The 21,870-nt window shown below is 40.3% G+C and overlaps 1 protein-coding gene across 1 annotated transcript; it reads left to right on the top strand.

The window, feature by feature from the left end:
* Positions 1–11,016: 11,016 nt before the first annotated feature.
* Positions 11,017–12,727, top strand: MIK (pfkB-like carbohydrate kinase family protein). The gene is made up of 2 exons (XM_079072008.1): positions 11,017–12,198; positions 12,336–12,727. Exons 1-2 carry the CDS (start codon positions 11,350–11,352, stop codon positions 12,567–12,569), a joined length of 1,083 nt encoding a protein of 360 aa, XP_078928134.1. The 5' UTR covers positions 11,017–11,349; the 3' UTR covers positions 12,570–12,727.
* The last annotated feature ends 9,143 nt before the right edge of the window (positions 12,728–21,870 follow it).

Genomic DNA, 21,870 nt, shown 5'->3' with positions numbered 1-21,870 from the left:
CGCCGAGTACCTCTATGGACTCGCCGAGTACAGCAGTCAGAATCACAAAATCGAAATTTTTTCAAGCAACAAGCAATCAACCAATGCATCAATTCAATAGAAATCAATCAAAGCTCTGATACCACTGATGGGTTTGAGCCATAAGAACTTTCCTATGTGCACATGCAAACCCTAATTGCTTGGATCTAGGTTTCTCTAATTGAACATGCATTGAATCCAAGACTTGTAATACTAGATCTAATGTAATATATTGAATCTAATCATATGAAATCAGATCTGAAAGAATACCTTGAATTACTTGCTTGATACTTCTTCTTCTTGGAGCTTAGAGTCACAATTGTCACTCCTCTAATGGCTTACAAACACCAACTAGCAAGAAGATGATCTTGAGAGAGAGGGAGGAGGGATAGAAATCGGCCCTAGGGTTCCTTGGCTTGCAAGAGTGTCAATTTCTCCACCCCAAGGGTTCTATTTATACTATGAGCTATTAGGGTTTCTCATTTAACCCTAATTGAATGACTTAGGCCCTAAGCAATCCAAGATCCTTCTAGATACAAGGCTTGGACGAATTTAAGGTTCCCAAACCCTAAATTTCGTCCACCCCAATATCCATAAGGATACATAGCCCAAAATACAACTATCACACATTTGACAGTTTATGCCCTTTATTCAATTAACCTCTTTAAGTCACCAAATTAATTCTCAATTAATGTATGACTTATATTAATCAAATAATATTATTATTCCTTAAATATATATTATTCTCATAATATATTAATAATATCTCTTCTCTCTTAACAAATCATCCTGTCAAGTTGCTATGGTGAAGGCAACCCAAAAGGACCATGCATAACCGGGTCAAGTACTTACCAAATATAGTTACAGCCTTAGACACTAATCCAACAGTATGGTGGTTGATGGTGGCGGGTGGCGGCTGAGCCACCCGGCCGGAGTATAGTGTGGCGGCTGAGCCATGGGGGAAGAGTCTAGGGGAAAGGTCCCCCTTCATGGAGGAGGCACTATTCTATTTATAGTGGACAATTAGGTCAATGGGAGTTAGGTCAGGCCTTGGGCCAGCCCAATTCAGGCCCAACTAGCAAGGAGTTAGGCAAGGCCGCCCAGAGGCGCCGGGCGGGGCTGGCGGGCACGCACCAGGAAAGGCTGACAGGGGAGTGCCAGGAGAGGGAGCGTCGGGGAGGGCCGACAGGAGAGTCCCCAGCAAGGCTGGCAAGAGATTCCCCAGCAAGGCTGGCAAAGGAACGCCAGGCAGGGCTGGCAGGAGCACGCCAGGCCAGGCTGGCGCGCTAGAGCAGTCTAGGCCATGCTAATGGACCATATATCATCAAGTCCCCCCAGTCTGATGTTATTGGTACACGCTATTTGAAGCGAAACCGGTTTTTTTTGGCACTCGGTTCCTTCGTCTTAAGTAAAGTTAATAAAATCGAACTGGACTTAGTCATATAAACAGTGTGTCATCAGGCTAGCAAGGCAGCGCCAAGCCGGGCCAGCAGGAGAGTCCCCAGCAGGACTGGAAAGGGAACGCCAGGCAAGGCTGGCAGGAGTGCGCCAAGCCAGGCTGGCGTGCTAGAGCATTCTAGGCCATGCTAATGCACCATATGTTATCAAGTCCCCCCAGTCTGATGTCATTGGTACACGGCCAATGACATCGGACTGGACTTAGTCATATGAATTGTGCGTCGTCAAGTCCCCCTAGTCCGATGTGATTGGGTTGCTGACAATAGGATCGGACTAGACAAAGCACCAATACATAAAATAATAGAGAGAACTACCGAACCTCGCCCACGAGAGCCGTGGGGTTATGCGATGAGCCAAACATTTCTTATACAGCTTAAGCTGACGTGATACTCCTTCATTGAGGGGATTGTGAGTCGATCGATGTGATGCAACGTAACTGTCGTTGCGATCATGCGGAGTGAGGTTGTTAATAATGTTATGCGGAGCGGGGCTGCTATGCGACAATGACGTCGATGAGGTGTCGAGCCCAGGTAGATAAGAAGCGTAACCTCGCCATACAGTCTCTGAGACTGTTATCCGGCGCAGTTGGAATGTAACCAATAACCATCTACATAGTCTGCATTGCATGAGCATAACCGTCCTGAAGGTGTTTCCTGCTTGTGCTACACCTAGCTGGATTCCCCCCAGTCTGATGTGGGTAGCATAAGTAACCGGATCAGACTATGGTGCATAGGCAAGGTTGTTATAAGAATACACAATGAGGTTGTTTTCTATGATAATAGACAACCAGATGTAATGTAGGAAACGCCTTATTGATCGTCCGAGCATGGGAAAACCATGTTGATTATAAGAGAAGAGACACCAAAGGTGGTGCTAAGCATGACCTGAATTTATGATTCGTGTCTTACGATGCGCGACAGTACGCGACTTATGTTGCGTGGCTTAGAAGAATAGTTCGGGCTTAGCAGCTAGCGATCATGGGGATGTCACGCGGGAGAACATCACGTGGAACGGGTCGGGCTTAGGTGCCAGCGATCGTAGATACATCACGTGGGAGAGCATCGCGTAGGATCATATAGGCAAAGGTTGCAAGCCTTTGAGCCTCGTATGCGGAGCATGCCGCTGGAGCCGAGCTGAGAAGCCAGGCGACTCAAGGAAAGGGTGCTGAACCTCGCATGCGGCGCTTGCCGCTATAATGGAGTCAGGCTGAGGAGCTGGGTGACTCATGGCGAGGGTACTGAACCTCACATGCGGAGCTTACCGTTGTAATGGAGTCGGACTAAAATGTCAGGCGACTCGGGGCGAGGGTACTGAACCTCGCATGCGGAGCTTGCCGCTGTAATGGAGTCGGGCTGAGAAGACAGGCGACTCGAGGCGAGGGTCCTGAACCTCGCATGCGGAGCTTGCCGCTATAATGAAGTCGGGCTAGGAATCCAGACGACTCAAGGCGAGGGTACTGAACCTCGTATTCGAAGCTTTCCGCTATAATGGATCCGGTTTGGGAAGCCAGGCGACTCAAGGCGAGGGTACTGAACCTCGTACGATTGGGCGTAGCACCCTACAATCTATGTGTCTAGCTCGTGTGATCAGTTTGGGTCAAAGCGGAATGGTACCTGATGCTTTGCTGCATCGCTAGTCATACTAATAATTGATGCCTCGGTGTCTTGGCTGTTTATGGATAGCTATGTGGCGGTGCTACTTAGAGCTTGGTAGTGTAGCTGCTGTTAAGAGGTGCGTAGCGAGACTGCTGTCAGGAATTGGTCAGCAGGGCCGTTGAGGCCCGGGTAGCGAGCTGCTAGCGATAAGTGAGCAACACGACTATTGAGATTTGGGCAACAAGAATACCGAGAGTTGGACCACGAGGCTGCTCTTTCAGCCCGGAATACTAATGTCGTCTCGGGAATGCACTATGGTGCATAGTATCTGTTCTTCATGTACTTTAGCTCTTCCCCTTGGGAATAAAAATCACTCCTACATAGTGTCGTACCAATCCTACCCCCCTCCCCTTTCTGAGAGGATGTGAGGAATGGGAACGATGGATGCATAGCTGTTGAAAACTGAGCAAAACAACTACTAGAAAGAGCTAGGCGATTCAAGCGGGCCGAAAAGAGCTAGGTATCGCGACCGTTGGGATTCAGTCAACGTAACTGTTGATGACTGGGCTTTGCGGTTGTTGGGCTGGGTCACAAGGCTGCTGAGGGTCGGGCTACACGACTGCTGAGATCTAGGCAGCACGGCTGCTGAGAGCTGAGCAGCGAGGCTAGCGGGGGCCGGTCAATATGAATGGCGGGAGCTGAGTAGCGAGACTGCCTGAAGTTAGTCAACACAACTACTGATAGTCGGGCAGCACGGTTGCTGAGGGTTGTCTCGGAACGCTTCACGAGTAGTAGTAATGTACTACCACTTTTTGCTTATCATCGCTGAGAGACAAAATCTCCTATTCTTTACTAACGGAACTCGTTGAAGATACCCAAAATGGAAAAGGATTACAACTGAAGATCTTATGGGTCATGGTGGTGGTTTCTTGTGTGTTGTTTGTAAGAGGAGATCGGATCGTTTTAAATCTGCTGGTGGCGTCGACCTATTAGACCGACAGGCGGTGGCGTTCAACGGCGAGAGACAGTCCGGTGGTGATGGCCATCAGAGACACTGGATGCAGAGGAAGATTGGAGTAGTTATGTCGTCACCGGCAGTGAGGTAGAACTCTGATGCGATTTCGTCGGCAGCGGGGAGTTGTTGGGTCGCCGTTGAAATTGTTCGGTGAGAAGGTATGGAGTGGCAGGTGTTGTTCTGAAGCCATTGAGGCTGTGTCGGAGGCTAGCGCTCGGCGACAGTTGCAGGTTGGTGAGATTTGAAGGGAAATCGCTGCTAGTTGGAAGATATTGACACGTGGGTCCCGGCTCTTTTGTTTTTTCTGTACATAAGGGATTGGACCAGGTGGGGTCCAGCTTTGTTAACTCTGTCATTTGTCTTGTCATTAGTCTGGTGCACTGTGCTCCTTTACCCCTTTTTTGTTGTTGTCGGCAGTAGATAGACAGAGTATACACCACTCTTAATATGAGCTGTAAAGAGTTTTCTCTATTCGTATACACTTATTTTTGTACATCATTTATTATTTTTTTCTTTTACAGATATCAGTTCTTCTTACAAAACTCCTCTCCACCCTTTTTTTTCTTTAAAAATTATTTACTGTAATGGTAGTGTTTTGGAATGCACATGACTTAAGTAAACTTACACACATAAACTCATTTCTAAAATGAGTTTTTAGTAATATATGTACTGAAAGATGGTAAAATTTGTAAAAGCTTCATTTCTTCTCAATTTTCTTAGTAAGCCATCAAAAAGAATGAGAAAATTGATTTGGGATAAAAATGGGTTTTCTGAAAAATTTGAGAAGGTGAAAATTCTTAAAATTTTATTTCTTTTCTCAAGTTTCTAAATAACTTGAGTAAACTTGTCTACAGAGAATCATGAACTATATGAGATATATATGAACTCAAGTTTGGGTAAAACCCATCCCCCATTTTTTTTGAAGGTTCTGAGATGTGTACAAGCAATACAACTAGGTGTACAAACAATTATTGCAGAAATGGGATTACATACAAAAAATCATAGCTAAAAACGATTTTTGGATATATGTGAACTGAAAATGAAATAAAAACTCTTAAAAACTTCTTTTCTCCCCATTTGCTGAACAAATCCCATATTATAAATTAAAAACGGATCTGATGTGATATTGCTCATAAATCTTCCTTTTCTTTTCAGCTTGCTCAACAAGCTATCAAGATATAATCAAGAAACAGATCCGAAATTTTTTTTTTGTTTTCCTTTCCTAAACTTTTTAAAGGAAACACCAAGAATATAAACAAAAGTGGGATAAGAACTCGATTTTTTTTTAAATGTTCAAACATCTCAGCTTTGCTTACAAACAGCTGATGCAAGTGGTAAAGTAGTTCATAGAAAATCTTAACTAACAACGATTTTCTAATAATATATGGGCTGAAAATGAGATAAAAACTCATAAAACTTTTTTTCTTTTCATCCTACTCAACAAACCCCCAAAATATGAACTAAAAGCGAATCTAAGAAGATTTTTGCAAACTTGTGGGATGTTGAGTGGAGAAAATCGTATAGATCCATACATCTGAACTAAAAACGAAAATGGATCAACAGATCTGAAAGATTGTGAAGCAAATTTGGACATATCTTGGAAAAAACGAAGAAGATCTGAGCAAATGATGGGGTAAAACTCATAGAGAACTTCTTTTCTTCTCAACTTACTGAGAAAACCCCCAAAAGATAAACAAAAACAGATCTAACAAGGTTTTTTCCTCACTAAACCTTCTCTACTCTTCAGCTTGCTCAACAGATCTGAAAATCTTTTGTTTTCCATCTCTAAGCTTCTAGAGCAAGCACCAAATAAACAACTTGAATGAAGTTGTACATGAGAAATCAGGAACCAAAACCGATTTTCTTGAAAATGAGCAAGCAAAAGAGGTAAAGACTTGTAAAATATTGTTTGTTCTTCAACTTGCTGAATAAAATTCGAAAATATGAACAAAGATGGGGAAAAACTCATAGAAATCTCTTTTCTCCCCAACTTTCTGAATAATCCATCAAAATATAGATGAAAATGAGATCTGATAAAGTCTTTTTAAGACTTGAGAGTTGCTCAGATGAACTAAAACAAAACATATCTAGACATCTGAGCAAAAAAAAAGGCAGATCTGAAGATCTAAGAGAGAAAACTCAAACAGATCAAAAGATCTGAGCTAAAAAACAAGCAAATCAAAAGATTTGTGCATAAAGCTAAGCAGATCAAGAGATCTGAACGATGGTTAGACAGATCTGAAAAGATCTTGTCAAGAACCAAATCGATTTGAACAGATCTTGGCCAAAGCCAAACGGATCTGAACCAAATGGTGCTAGAAATGAACAGATCAGAGGAAAACCTTAGCTGAAACGACAGATCTGAGCAGATCTAGACAAGAATGAGATGATTTCTGCTCGTTCGAGTCCAGGATGGCGCCAAATGATGCGACATCGGCTCCGACCACCTGCTCTGAGGATGCGCTTCTACGCCGGAGACAGATCTGCGAGGTCACAATCAGAGAGATACGTTAGAGCCGCCCCATGGACTATGCCCCGGGAGCGGACTCCGACGATCAAGTTAGATCAGCTGATAGATCTGAGATGGTCCTCCATAGCTGGAAAGAACCATCTTGGTGCTGGTGGTGGTGTATGGTGGTTGACTTTTGAACTCGTTCAGCTAACATCTCTTTGGCTCCAGAATTCATGTTTGCAAAATGAACTCTCTTAGCCGTAGATTTAGCGAACCAGATTTTGTCTTGCTTAACAGGGACGGTCATAATTCCCTCATCAGGTACCTTTCCAAAATCTCCTTCTTTTAGATTCACCATCGTTTCCCCGTTGTCCATGGCGTGAAACGAAGCCCCTGAATCCATGACCCAAGAGTCTACAGAACTTTCCATACTGAGTATCAATGCATCATCCTCAGACACACTCTCAGCACCGACAATGTTCAATTCTTTCTTTGGACATTGACTCTTAACATGTCCCACCTCTTGGCAGTTCCAGCATTTCACATTCTTCAAAGTTCTAGAAGAACTTTTTCCCCGACTCCCACTGCTCCTGCTATTCCCTCTACCTCTTCCGACATTTAATAAATCAGAAGAAGAAGATCCACCTTGATTCTTGCGTCTGATATCTTCGCCAAGAACCAAATCTCTAACCCCTTCAAAAGTCATACCACTGGTCCCCACGGAACTCGTAACAGCAGTAACTGTTCCGGACCAGCTATCAGGTAGAGAAGCTAGTAGCAGTGATGCTTGAGTCTCGTTATCAAATTTAATTCCCACATATGATAATCTGGACATAATTGAATTTAGATTGTTAATGTGAACCGTAACTGAGTCTTCCTCATTCATCCTTGTAGTGAACAACTCCTTCATCAAGAACACCTTGTTAGCTGCCGATGGTTTCTCATACATATTTGATAGAGCCTCCATCATACCACGCGCCGTGGTTTCATTCATGATGTTGAAAGCAACGCTCTTCGTCAACGACAATGTAATAACCGCCTTGGCTTTCTTGTCCTTTGAGTTCCACGCATCTTCAGCAGCTTTTTCCATTTTCTCCGGTTTGTCTCCGAGTACCATGTCCAAGTCTTTCTGACATAGCAATGCTTCTAATTGCATTTTCCACCAGTTAAAATCAGAACCATTGAACCTTCCGATTATAATCTTGTCTTCAGCCATTACGACAAACAAGATACAAATCAGGTACACTCGTGCGTGATAAAAAAAACGATCGTACCCTCCAAAACCTCGCTAACCAGGCTCTGATACCAGTTGTTAGGAACCGGACCGGGTACACGCAGCGGAAACACACTATCACACACACACAAACTCACGAAAATAAAGCAAGAAGAACACAAGGATTTTACGTGGTTCGGATTCGGTGCAAATCCTACGTCCACGGGCTGCAACTAGAGAATTTTATTAAAACTCACAAGATTACAATTGGCTTGACACTCTACACTTGATGTTCTCTCAAGTTTTTGCACACAAAATATGCAAAACATACATGCATATATATAGGTATATTTGTGAGCCGCAATATGCACAAGATTGCCGCAAAGATTGAAAAATGCGTAGATTTTTCTTTAGCCGTCCATTGATTATTCCACCGAAAGTTCGCGTCCAATTCAAATGTTCAATTGTTGCGTTCACATTAGAGATAGTGACAATAAATATTAAACAATTGATTCCACCTTCCATTCAACAATTCAATTGTTTTAATTTCCAAGTTTCATTTATAGCCCTTGAACTCTTAGGAACTTGTCAATTTGTTCATGACTCCATAAATCTTAACATAAAGGGTACTGATGTGTAATATCTAAACCTATATATGTCGATTGTATGTAACCTAATACAATACAATACAATTGATCGACAGTTTAGAGGAGAGAAAGAAGATATAGGAATTAGATAAATAAGACATCTAGATGACTTATATAGTAGACTTATAAAGAGTTATAAACAAACTCTAACACCCGTAACAAATAAGAAACATTCATAATAGATACTAACTTGAGGTCACCATTTTCAACAAAAATGAGTCCACTTAAGAAGCTTCAACATTACCAACATTAAACTTACCAACATTAAACTCTAATTTTAAACCATCGCCGATTGACGTCAATTCATCATCTTCTCTAAAAGAACCAAGTTAGATTTCACACAAAGTAGTTATTGTTGCTTTATTTGATGTTTTTTGTATGATGACATGCCTTATTTGGTTTTTTTCTCACTATATTAGTCACCAATCAAGTAAAATGATGTAATACTCTTCATCTAATCGAGCAAGTAAAATAACTATAATACGCTTAATTTATAGTTGGAATGCAACTATTATTAGGAAACAAAATGTCGTAAAAATCCCGACTAGTCCCCGGTTAATATCCCATTAGTCCATAAGAGCTACTCAACCGACTAGAAGGCGCATAGTGATTAATCTCTGCCTAGACAATAAGTGAACTATAAAATTTGATGAATTTCTAACATTTTGAAGAAGTTTTACCTCAATATAGAGTATTTGAAGATTGATTAATGTTGTATTAATCATATTAACCTATTTTAGTATACTATTAGTAGTATTAACAATTTTCTTGTGATGTTAGTCATATTTAATTTTTTAAAATTAACGAATTTACAGTTTAAGGTCTCGAACTAGTCGTTCACTAATCTCTTACTAGGTCAACTAATCTCTAGTCGTTAGTCATTTGACTTAATACCACCTAGCGACTTTTATAACCTTAAAAAAAGTATAAAAAAATATAATTTATTTATTTTACTTTGAACATGATGAAAGTGATTATGTTATGCCTCATCTAATTATTCGAAATAAATGACTATATTATCTTTTTATCTTTTATCTATATTTAAATAATAATTATAAATATAAATAAATAAGCAAACAAAAATAAGGTAAACTCTATTGTTAAAAAAATTTCGCTATAAACATAAAGGAACTTAAAAGGTCCAAATGTGTCTTGTCGGTCTTTTGTCTGATAGTCTTAGAATCAAATTAGAGCATGTACAACAATAAAATGAATATCTCCTTTTTTTTTTCACAAAAACATGGTGTGCATAAGTACACTACAACTAAAATCCCAACCAAACATAAACAATGCATAAATATCAAACTTAATCATAACATATAAACAAAGAGAAAATTGACATTATAGCACAATAAAATTGATGTTTGTCAGTTTGTCACGGATAGATCGTTAATGTTTTTCTTTTGCCCAATTAGTCATTTAAGTAACATTATACCTTCTAAATAAGGGTACAAAGGAAATTTGAACCGGTATACATGTTAGAAGCTGATGTGGAAATTGCACTCGTGGACCCGAAATGCCCGCCACTGATACGGTGGCATAAATGCCTTAAATGAAGCCCCAATACGAACCATTTCCATAATATTCGTACCCCAAGGTAAGTCATAAAGCTTCCCGCCAAGAAACCTTTGATCTAGATTGATAAAAGTGGAAATTATCCAAATGTCTTCTTCATCTATTCGGTCTCGAAACTCCAGCTCCGCCAAATCATGTTGGACATGGTGATGAAGAAGCTAGGCTTCTGTGTGGTTGTTGAAATCTCAATATTGAACGCACCTCCCGAGTCACGATAATCCATGTCGGAGATTTTATAACTGCAAAAAACCATGCAAGAAGTAACTAGTTTAGGAAGATTCGAACATGAAAGATATCATTTTGTTCGTTGTACAATAATATACATCGAGAATGTGATCGAACAATAGATCCAAATATAAGAATTTGAACTATTGATGATTCTTTAATAGGTTTTGAGTTTATAGTTTGCATTTAGGCTATAGCATGTACAAACAGACGCATCAAAAATTCATCTCAATCCTCCATGGAGCCAAGCTTGTCAAAACAAGAAATAAACTCATCCACAAAATCCTAAGCTCAAAAAAAAAATTGCACCTTTTAGACGGCTTATATCAAACCTGTCAATGTGTCCTACCACATAGATATAAGGCTAGAGGGAGTGGGTGCGGCTAAGGCCGCACTCCCTTGCCACATAAGCACAAACACCGTCGCCTGGGTGCGGTAGAGGGTGCAGTGCGACATTCCAAGGGAGCACTCCTTCAAACAATGTGATTGGTTCCTTTTTCTTACCTCCTTTTGATTGGTCCCTTTTATTTATTAAAAAAAAATATCCAAGTGTGGCACCAGTCCTTGGGTGTGGTATGAAACCATATTTTTGTGGTAATAGGGAGGTGACGCTTACGTGTCACTGCGGTTTCATGAGGGAGTGCGGCACCACTCCCTCCGGCCTAAATAATTCCGTTTTTAGAAGTAATGAAACACTTATAATAACCACCATCGAAATGATATAATGGCCGATTATTTGAGATTTAAAATCCTTTAAAATAAGATGAACTCTAGTCAAATCTCACAAGCTTCGATTTTGAATTTTTGCCCGACGTGACAAAATATTGAAAAACTGAAATTATAAAATTTCAAAAAGGACAAAGGAAGGAAGAAGCAAATTTCGTATACCCGAACTTCTATGCAATTCAAAGAACCACCATTGAAACCCCCACCACCTCACCACCATTGCCTTCCACCTCCCTCTCTTCCTGCCCATAGACAAAAGATTCTTTCTTGCCGCGCGTCCTCTCCTTGCTGTCTTCGCCACTCGATCCAAATCCACTTCTGCAAGCTTCAATTAAACCTCCATTAACATGCACGCATGATCTTCCAAAAACAAGCAATACACCGACATCGCAGTACCCATCAATTCCTCCAAGACCCATCTCAATATGGGAGGAAATCGAGAACCCCGCGGTCTGATCGTCGGTAACTACTGCCACGACGTCCTCATCAAAGACGAGGTAGTACTCGCCGAGACCCTAGGCGGTGCTGTCTCCTTCATCTCCGCCGTCCTTGACGGGCTCGACATCACCTCCGATTACGTATCAAAAGTGGGTTCTGATTTTGCATATAGCGTCAATCTCAATCATACCCCAATTGTATCACCATCGGGGAAAACCGCCGTCTTCCACGCTTATTTTACATCCGATCCATCGGAAATCCGGCGCGAGGATCGGGTTCTTAAACGGGTCCAATCATGCAACCCTATTTCTCCATCGGATTTACCGGATAAAGCGAATTTCAATTTCGGTATGGCAGTTGGAATCGCAGGGGAGATATCTCCTGAAACCCTAGAAAAAATGTTTGATATCTGCGATGTTGTTCTCGTCGATATACAAGCCCTAATTAGAGATTTCGAAATCGACGGAACTGTTAAGCTAATGAACCTAAACGAAACTGGTTTTTCTCACTTACTTCCTCGAATTGGATTCTTAAAAGCTTCGGCGGAGGAAGCACCGTATGTGGATATAGAAGAAGCTCGGAAATCATGCTGTGTTGTGGTGACGAGTGGTAAAGATGGGTGTACGGTGTATTGTAAAGACATAGAACTGCAAATATCTCCATTCACGACTGTTCAGGTTGATCCAACCGGAGCCGGCGATAGTTTTCTGGGAGGATTAGTTGCCGGATTAGTGCATGGACTGGCGGTTCCCGATGCCGCCTTGCTCGGAAACTTCTTTGGATCGTTAACCGTCGGCCAAATTGGACTTCCGAAATTCGATTCTACATTAATGCAGGTTGGCTTTGCTTAGTATGTATGATTCACATCCGTATCATAATATCATTGTATGATTTTCTGATCTTCTTCCTACATCCATTACCTTCATAGTTGTATTAATTAACCTTCATAATTTTGCTTATCTCCTTGTCGTAGAAAGTGAAAGATGAGGTACAGAGGAGGAAAATGCAGTGTGATGCGCATGATGATGAATCGAGATTTAAAAAGCCGATTGATCATGAACAGTTTATTGCATCACTATGCACTGCCAAGTTACTAACAACAGATGAGGTTCTTGATCCTGACCCTAGCTACGCTAATCACCAGATGTTGTTTCTTAAAAATAGTGTGTATGAAGAACCGATTAAGGCGATGGACACTAAACCTTAACCCCTGAAACCTCCTTAATCTTTTTATCTTCTAAGTAGAATTAATTGTATTTAGGAATAAGGGAGCAAGGTGTTGTTTGTAGCTGCTAGCCTGCATTTTTAAGGTCTCCTGTTAACCTAATCTTAGTTTATATAAGGTTCTGAAAAAATTTTACTTCATATACTATGTGATAATTATAGTTCAGGGGGTGTTTGACTTAGCTTTTTAGAGGCCAAAAGTCCTTTTAAGAAAAGATAGAAGGTAAAAGATGTTTGGCAAATGCATTTTAAAAGCTGCTTCTGGATTTGGATACAAGTAAAAATGAACTTTTTGGAAAAGTCAGGAAAACCTGATTTTTTGTAACTTTTCCAAAAATGACTTTTGCCCCCTAAAAAGCTAAGCCAAACACCCCCTCAATACATATCGATTGAAGGCAAACGGGCAACAAGCTGCCCCGCTAGCCCTTTCTGGATGGCAAAACCAATTCTTTTGAAAACAACATTTGTGGATCTAGGAGATATGACATTATAATGCATGACCCGTTGGACTCTATTAAGTAGCTCCATCGCCTCTGGTGCGAGAAAACCAAATGTATCGAATGCAAAAAGAACAAACACATGTTGATTTTCTATACATGCATTCTCGTGTTTTACCACTTTGCACGCAACGGCTTTCAAAGCGGCATGTCCAGCTGTGAAACTCCCGCTTCCCAAACCAACGAGAGGAGAGACCCCAGTAAGATCCACGCACGCATGCTTTCCTCGTATCCATCCAAAGACCAAAATGTCAGCCGGTCTAAGTGTGGACCTGCCATCCTGCGGGTCCGTCAAAAAGTTCACTAGCGCTTCTTTCTTCACAGAAATACCAGCACGCCGACAAGCATCAAAGAGAACATCCCGAACCACATCATGTTTATACTTGAAACCAGAGAGCTCTCTACAATGAACCGCGTGTTCCCCAAAGGTATCCAAACATGCCTTGCGACAAACTGGACATATCTCGTCAATTGGGAATATGGGAATCATGAGGCGGTAACGAAGGATAGTTCGGTACTCCACATGAGACATATGCTGGCCAAGACCATCAATAGGGATAGTTAGCAGAAAATCCTGAGCATGAGGCGCCCGCAGACACACAAAGATTGATTTCTGTCTGACAGTCATGTCGAAGTCAACTTCTATATCTTGGACGATTTTGCTAAAAAGAGCACACGCCAAAGCTTTTTGGGAAACCCCCGCTCCCCATATCTTGGCCGATTTCTTTATAAGGTTCTTATAAAGAAAGGACACATAAGATAATTAAAATTGTCCCTCTGAGGTGATTTGTGGTTTGGGAGAATAACATATTGAGGTTCCAATTCACCAATTGCATTTTTGGCTCTTTGTCGATTTCTTGATCCGAATGGGGTGATGAGTAGTTTTTTAATAAAAGGATTTGAAATTAACTTCTATTGAAATGTTGTTGAAAAACTTGAGATATATAAAAAGTTAATTTGGGTATATCTTTGATTTTTTACATCCAAAATATACTATTGTTTTAATCATAGTTAAGTATTTTTTAAAATTAACATTGATCTTGACATGTTTCCAATATGTTTTAGGATGCTATGTGCTAATGTTGATATAGAATTTAAGGGGCTATATCATTCAATACGTTTGTAAGTTTTTCATATTTGTAAATAGCCGATGTTTTTATTTTTTTTATTTTTTTGTGTAATTAATAATAAAATAAAATTGAAAAAAAGACTGGGCTTTTTTGCTCCGGGTCGGGCTAAATGGATACATGAGCATTAGTGACCTGTTTGCAGAGATGCAAACTAAAAGAAAAGGAAAAAACAAATCTCGCTGTTTATAATTTAGGGTTTAAAAACATAGATAAAAAAATGTGGGATAAATGATAATCACATATTTTGGGAGATGTAGGAATATAATCTAATTTTTGAAATTTTTTAAAATACTCATCTATTTTCGAAAGGATTATTGACAAAATTGGCTAGGAAAGTATAGGTTTTTGTCACCATTTGATTGCTTAACATCAAATCGTGTTAATTTAAACTTTAGAATCCAAACCCCTCACCATTTATCAATCGGATTTGGTTTCATCAGATTAGCAGGTTACGTGACATGTCGCATAGGCAATTTCCGATCCCCTTCATCAACTTGGTTTTTTTCTTTAATATATTCTCCCTATTGTTCTAACATTAATTATTTTATTATTATTGTTGTTACAATTATTTTATTATTTGAAACCATCACCACCGCCAATCATCACTTTTCACCACCATGAAGCACAACTCGAATACACATCTGGCTGACATCAAGCAAATTGAAAGATTGAAGCTTTTGACTTGTTTGAATCTTTTGTGGTTTGAAGCTTTTTTAAGGTTTGAATCCGAAACGTTTCAAACAAATTGAAATGTAAGTTTTGTGATTTGAAGCTTTTGGGGGTTTGAATATCGACCACGTCAAGCAAATTAAAATGTTGCCTAATCTATAAATCAAATGGTTATTCGATCTATAAATTGAGGCACAAGAAATACGTCAAATATCATTTGTATCATTTGTTTGAGTGCTTCTTCTTCATATGAAAATAAGATATTAAATCCATATGTTTTGTTTTTATTTTTAGATCTTGAAAACCATTTGGGTTAATTCCATTTTTGTTCGTCTTCGTCATGACCTAGGCACTTGGTTATGTTCATGTTATCAATTTCTTTCATTTTCATGTGAACTCTTACTCAGATTTTCAAGTTAGGGTTTTATCCTATTTCCTACTTATTTTATCCAATTCCTTTTTAAAGCTCATAGATGCCTCTTATTTGTCTTCACCTTTTACATATTGAATTCATTTTCAAATATTGATATCTTTAGTTCTCTTTATCTTTCTTATTCATGTTTATTGGTTTTTCATATTCATCAATTTATTCTCATAAATCACATTTATCTTCTTTGAATCCCTCATATTCAAAAAATAATTACATAACAAAGCAACCATTTAAGAGAAGGAGATGATAAATTTTTCATATATTTTCCAAAGAGTTAGGACAAACCCTAAACTTTCTAGCAAGATTAGTCTTCGTGGATATGTCAAAATTCGAGAAGGGTACCAACAACCACAAAGGTTTGAGTCGGAGATCACCCATTTATAGGAAGAAGCGATGAAAGATGAAGAAGTCGTTCACGAGTGTAACATCCCAAAATCCATGATAATTTTTTTCATTTTTCAAAAGACATTTTCGGAAAACCATAAAATAATCAATCATTGTTTACAAAACAACACCATGAAAATCATAGTAGTTAAATCATCTCTCAAACATAAAACAGCAGGAGGATGTGTACGATCACACCTTCGTCTTGCTCCGATCCTATGAAGTATCTGAAAACATTTAAATTCACAATCGTAAGTCAAAGCTTAGTGAGTTCCCCCAAAATACCTCACACAACAATACATATACAATGCATGCATATCGGCCTTACAACACAAGGGTGGACCGCCCCCTGAGCCTACACCATAAAGCTGGACCGCTCCCGAGCCTGCACCATATAGCTGGACCGCTCCCGGGTATGTTTAGCCTATAGCACATAGTAACATCGCCTCAACCCAACCACACTATGTCGACATATGCATAAAATAATAACAAGCAAGTACAGGTAATCATAATAGATCTACCAGTCTAATATATATCACTACAACATAGCAAAATCCTACATACAAGGACACATACTGCAGCACAAAGTATAGTGAAAAAACTCACGTCGTAGTCTAGCAGACAACAACACAACTCTCACAAATCCAAGACTGGTACTACAAGTCACCTATACAACAATTAGGGACCAAATTCTTAAACTACAGCCCAACATCCACTAACTGTCCTAAAGTCAAACGTCAACCGTCAACCTCCAGTTGACATACGCTTAGTGTAACATGCTGCTTTGAGCTCAAGGCGACAAAACAGGTAACTACAATGTGACAACCCGAAACTTTTTCCGTTTCCGTTATGTGATTTCCGTTAATGAAATTTGAATTTTATTAATTTTCCGTCAAACTTTCTTGGTTTAGAAAATCACCTAGCTTTATATAATCTCGAAAAATCAAACAATTTTCGGCCTAAGTGAGTTTACGGTCGTAAACTCGTTTACGGCCGTACACCCGTTTACGTCCAGCAAAGGGTGAACCCCCACCACCGACCACGAAGACCCCTATATATATGAGACCCCCACCCTCATTCTGACCTTCTTGGCCGCAAACTCTCTCCTCCTACCTCTAAAACTCTTGACCGTAAACTCCTAAAACACCCTTATTTTTCCGGAAAATCATCGAGAAGCACCATTGGGAGTCATTTCGGAGCATCTAGAGCACGTTTCACGTCGAAATCAGCATATGTGTTCTTGAGTATACGGTCGTACACACTTCATATCTTCAAAGGCCGTAAACCCTATTCTTGAGTTTACGACCGTAAACTCATCGAGTCTTCAAAAGCCGTAAACCCTTCAAGAGACAGTTCACGGCCGTAAACCCTGCTCACGGCCGTAAACTCTGTTCACGGTCGTACACACTTTTTGAGTGGTGCATTTGTCTGAAAATCCACTTTCCTCGATTCGATCTAGTCCCGGTAACATTCTTAACCGAAAGCAAGTGTTTTTCCTAACACATTGAAATCGCTAATTCAGATACATTTATGTATTTAATTGTTATTAGGATTTCGTTAAGTGTCACGCTACAACTCGAGAGTCTTCATTCAGTCTGTTGAATCGACACTTGTGCACAGCTAACAGTGAGTTCATACCCCTACGCTTTTCATTAAACGTTTTCAGGGGGAATACAAGCCAAACACAAATGATTTTGTAAAACTAATACAAAAGGGTTTTTAACAAGTATAAAACTTATGCAATTGATTCAGACAAACGATTTCCATGTTTTTATAAAATATTTAGATATTTTGCCCCATTTTTGTACTATGTTGAGCACAAGGGGCGCTTTCAACATACAATCATGATTGCATAGTTTTCAGATCAATATACGAACCGGATATTCTATATTCATGCAAACTATAATAGGTATAGTTTGGGGTTTTCAATGCACTGAGTTATACATTGCTAAATATATAAACTATGACAGATTTAGTTTATTACTACAAGAGTACAACGATTAATAATTATTTAAGTATAATTATTACCTTATACGGTATTCAACAGATTCAAATACAAGAGAGCAATACAGAAGTACATGTAAACTAGATTATACAGAATTGTGAGACTCTACTTCAAAACGGTACCCTTAGGTGTATTGAATTAAATCCTATCGCAGTATAACCAGAGTCTCCTGGAGGGAGAGCGTGAGATTTGTGAATAGATCTATTCGGGACTGACAATCCCACACTTGAACTGCTAGCTACAGTTAGGCAGGCATGCCTGGGGTGACAAATGTCATAACATCCGACGCCTGAAGAACGTCGTAGATGTCACTAGGTCATATCAAGCATGGTTATACGACTCACAATAAGTATAAACTAACATTTGTTTACGAGATTTCATTCCTCATTAACTTTATTTTAATTAATAGAACTATTATACATTACACTGGAGGATTCCAGGGATACAACAACTGGTTTTATTTTAAATAATAAAACTACTATACATACTGGTGGTAGCCAGAGTTTTCAAACAGAACATACTATACATACTGGTGGTAGCTAGGGTTTTCAAACAGAACATACTATACATACTGGTGGTAGCTAGGGTTTTCAAACTGAACATTCCATACACAGAGGTTTTCATACGGAATTCATCATACTATACATATTGGTAGTAATTAAGCATACAAACTGATATGTTTTATACTACAAAGGATACCGTAACAAACTTTCATAGAAGGAACTGGTAACATCATGTTTTTACTAAAGAAAATATTAGATTTTCTTTGAAACATACGAACATTTTACAAGATACATCAACAAGTTTTCACTACAAAACATAGCTTATGAACTCACCAGCTTTATGTTGATACTCTTTCAAAACTGCTTGTATTCCCAGGAAATCGGTAGACAGGTACCTTCCGGAGTTCTGAGAAGATGAAGAGTATGGAGTCATGTCTTTTTATTTTGCTTATACTTCGATGTATGGAAACAAATTAAACATATGTAAACCCTTTTCATATACGTATTCAATGTAATGGTTGTGTTTACTATGATTTCTATGATACAATTGTTGTGATACTACACGTGACGTCTTCCACCCCCGAACGTTTCCGCCGTTCCGGTTTGGGGGTATGACAGATTGGTATCAGAGCTCTTGTTTATAGTGAACTAAGTATACCGAACTTTACATGGTATACAACTATAAACACTAAGGGGCTGAAGCGTTCTGAACTAAAAGTATACTTTTAAAATATAAGTATTTTATAAGAAGTATAAAAGTATGCATACATACCAGAACTAGAGTCATAAGTAGAACAAAACAAAAGTATTTGGATGTTGGACACTGCGGTTAAACCTGGGCAGTTATGTAATCATGTCTAGGATCAATATAGCCTGATCAACTATATTTATTCGAGACATGACCAACATGTGCGTTGGAATGACTGTGGTGTTGCAACAAGCCTAAAACTTACCCAGTATACATACATCAGGTATCGATAGAACAAAACATACAACTTAAAATACTATAGGAGTATTTTAGCTAGAGTCGAATACAGTATAGAGATTCATTCCAAGTGTTGCTGCACATTTCATCTTGGCGATAATTTACTTTCATTAGTAACTCTTTCTTATTTATCGCTTAGTAGAACACTTTATCTATCAGGCTAAGATATATCTTTGTGTTATATCTCATAGTTCTAAAATTCTAGAGGACTTACCATCCTCTTTTCTTCATTCTTTTAGAACAAGATGCCTCCCAGAAGAAGACCCGTCAGAAGAAACAACGATACCCCAACTGACCCAATGCCACCACCTCCACAATTCGATCCTGCCATGTTCCAGGCAACAGTTACCGCCGCCGTGACTGCAACAATGGCACAAATCAATCAGGGCAGCTCTGGTGGATCAGGAGGTAGACCATACCCCCAAAATCTTGGTGGAGGACAGGGACACCAGAAGGAGTGTTCCTATAAGGACTTCATGAACGCAAAACCCAAACCTTTCGACGGCAATGGTGGAGTCATTGCCTTAACCCGATGGTTCGAGAAGATCGAATCCATTTTCGAAATCTACGCTTGTTCTGAGGCAAACAAAGTGAAGTTCGCCGCCTGCACCTTCACTGACAGAGCACTCACCTGGTGGAATGGTCGTGTAAAATCCCTAACCCTACCGGTAGCAAATGTCATGGTTTGGGATAACTTGAAGGAACTCATGCTTGCTGAATACTACCCAAGGGGCGAGATGCAGAAGTTGGAACATGAGCTTTGGACCCTGAAGATGAAGGGTTCCGATATTGCTTCCTACACAGCTAGATTCTGCGATCTAGCTCTCCTCTGTCTGGGAATGGTCACCCCGGAAAGCAAGAAGATTGAGAGGTACATTTAGGGGTTGACGCCCCCAACTCAAGGAAACGTGTTGGCTGCTAAGCCTTCCACATTCGACAACGCCAAGTACCTGGCGCAGACCCTGATAGATCACGGGGTCGATCTTGATGAGGTGACAGCCGCTCCCGAACCACAGAAGGAGAGTGGTGGGAAGAAGAAAAAGTTCTGGAACAAATGAAAGGGCCAGTCTTCGTAGGAGCCCTCCAAGAAACAATAAACAGTGGCAATTCACGTTGCTACTACTCCTGTTGCTGTTCCAACCACCCAAGCATCTACCAATGGACATGCTGGTACACTTCTAAAGTGCAACTTCCATCACCATGGGCAGTGCCGGGAGATGTTGTGCAACAACTGTGGTAAGAAGGGACACACAGCTCGGTTCTGCAAGGCACCAGTCCAACCAACCAATCAGGCTCCTGGAGCGGGCGCTGGTCAAGCCTGCTATGGTTGTGGAGAGGTTGGGTACTTCAAAAGAAACTGTCCCAAGGCAGTAGCAACTGGAAACATGGGGAGGTTAATGGCTATGGGCCAGGTGGAAGCAGTCGCTGATCCTACTGTTGTTACGGGTACGTTCCTCCTTGACAACTCTTATGCATGCATTCTTTTCGATTCTGGTGCGGAAAGGAGTTTTGTTAGTCATGCATTCAAACATCTACTCAAATGTAAATTTCAACCCTTAACTGAAACATTTACCGTCGAGATGGCTAACGGAAAGAAAGAGAGCACTAACGACATATTCATAGGCTGTACCCTTACCCTAGACGATCATTCCTTTCCCATCGATCTTATGCCAGTTTCCATAAAGAGCTTCGATGTCATAATCGGCATGGATTGGTTGAGCCCCAATCGTGCTGATATTCTTTGTTACGAGAAAGCTATCAGTCTCAATCTTCCCTCTGGCGAAGCCCTCACTATTTACGGTGATAAACTCAGTTCGAACCTTCGCATCGTTTCTTGCATTAAAGCCCAGAAGTATATGCAGAAGGAGTGCCATGCATTCCTAGCTCATGTTGTTGACGAAACGCAAAAAGTTAAAGACCTCGAGAGCATCCCCGAAGTCTGCAACTTTCCTGATGTCTTCCCCGAAGATCTTCCAGGAATCCCTCCCGAGCGCCAAGTCGAGTTTCGTATCGACTTAATCCCCGGAGCTACATATCGTCTAGCACCGGCAGAAATGCAAGAGTTATCCAGCCAGCTCAATGAGCTGATCAGCAAAGGATTCATAAGACCGAGTTCCTCACCCTGGGGAGCCCCGATCTTATTCGTGAAAAAGAAAGATGGATCCTTCTGAATGTGCATAGATTATCGAGAACTGAACAAGCTTACCATCAAGAACCGTTATCCCTTACCCAGAATCGACGACCTCTTCGATCAACTTCAGGGAGCCAGTTACTTCTCAAAAATAGACCTAAGATCAGGATACCATCAGTTACGAGTTCACGAGAATGATGTTCCCAAGACAGCATTCCGAACTCGTTATGGACACTACGAGTTTGTAGTAATGCCCTTTGGTCTAACCAACGCACCCGCGGTATTCATGGACCTGATGAATCGGGTGTGCCGCCCTTTCCTCGACAAGTTTGTAATCGTGTTCATTGATGATATACTTGTCTACTCTCAGAGCAAGGAAAATCATAGACAACACTTGAGACAGGTGTTGGAAACACTAAGGGCGGAGAAACTCTATGCAAAGTTTTCAAAGTGAGAATTCTGGATCAGAAAGGTAACCTTCCTTAGTCACGTGGTTAGCGAGGAAGGCATATACGTGGATCCTTCCAAGATCAAAGCGATTGAGAATTGG

This window comes from Lactuca virosa, chromosome 9 (assembly GCF_052849685.1).
Source record: "Lactuca virosa cultivar CGN04683 chromosome 9, Lactuca_virosa_CGN04683_v6, whole genome shotgun sequence".
Classification (NCBI taxonomy): domain Eukaryota; kingdom Viridiplantae; phylum Streptophyta; class Magnoliopsida; order Asterales; family Asteraceae; genus Lactuca; species Lactuca virosa.
Note: the sequence above shows the minus strand (reverse complement) of the source record. Positions and strands in the feature narration are given on the sequence as shown.

Bases quoted from the DNA above. Each gene is read 5' to 3' on its own strand.
- MIK (XM_079072008.1), top strand. From the start codon at position 11,350: ATGGGAGGAAATCGAGAACCCCGCGGTCTGATCGTCGGTAACTACTGC. The intron at 12,199-12,335 runs GTTGGCTTTGCT...TCCTTGTCGTAG, and splicing joins TCGATTCTACATTAATGCAG to AAAGTGAAAGATGAGGTACA.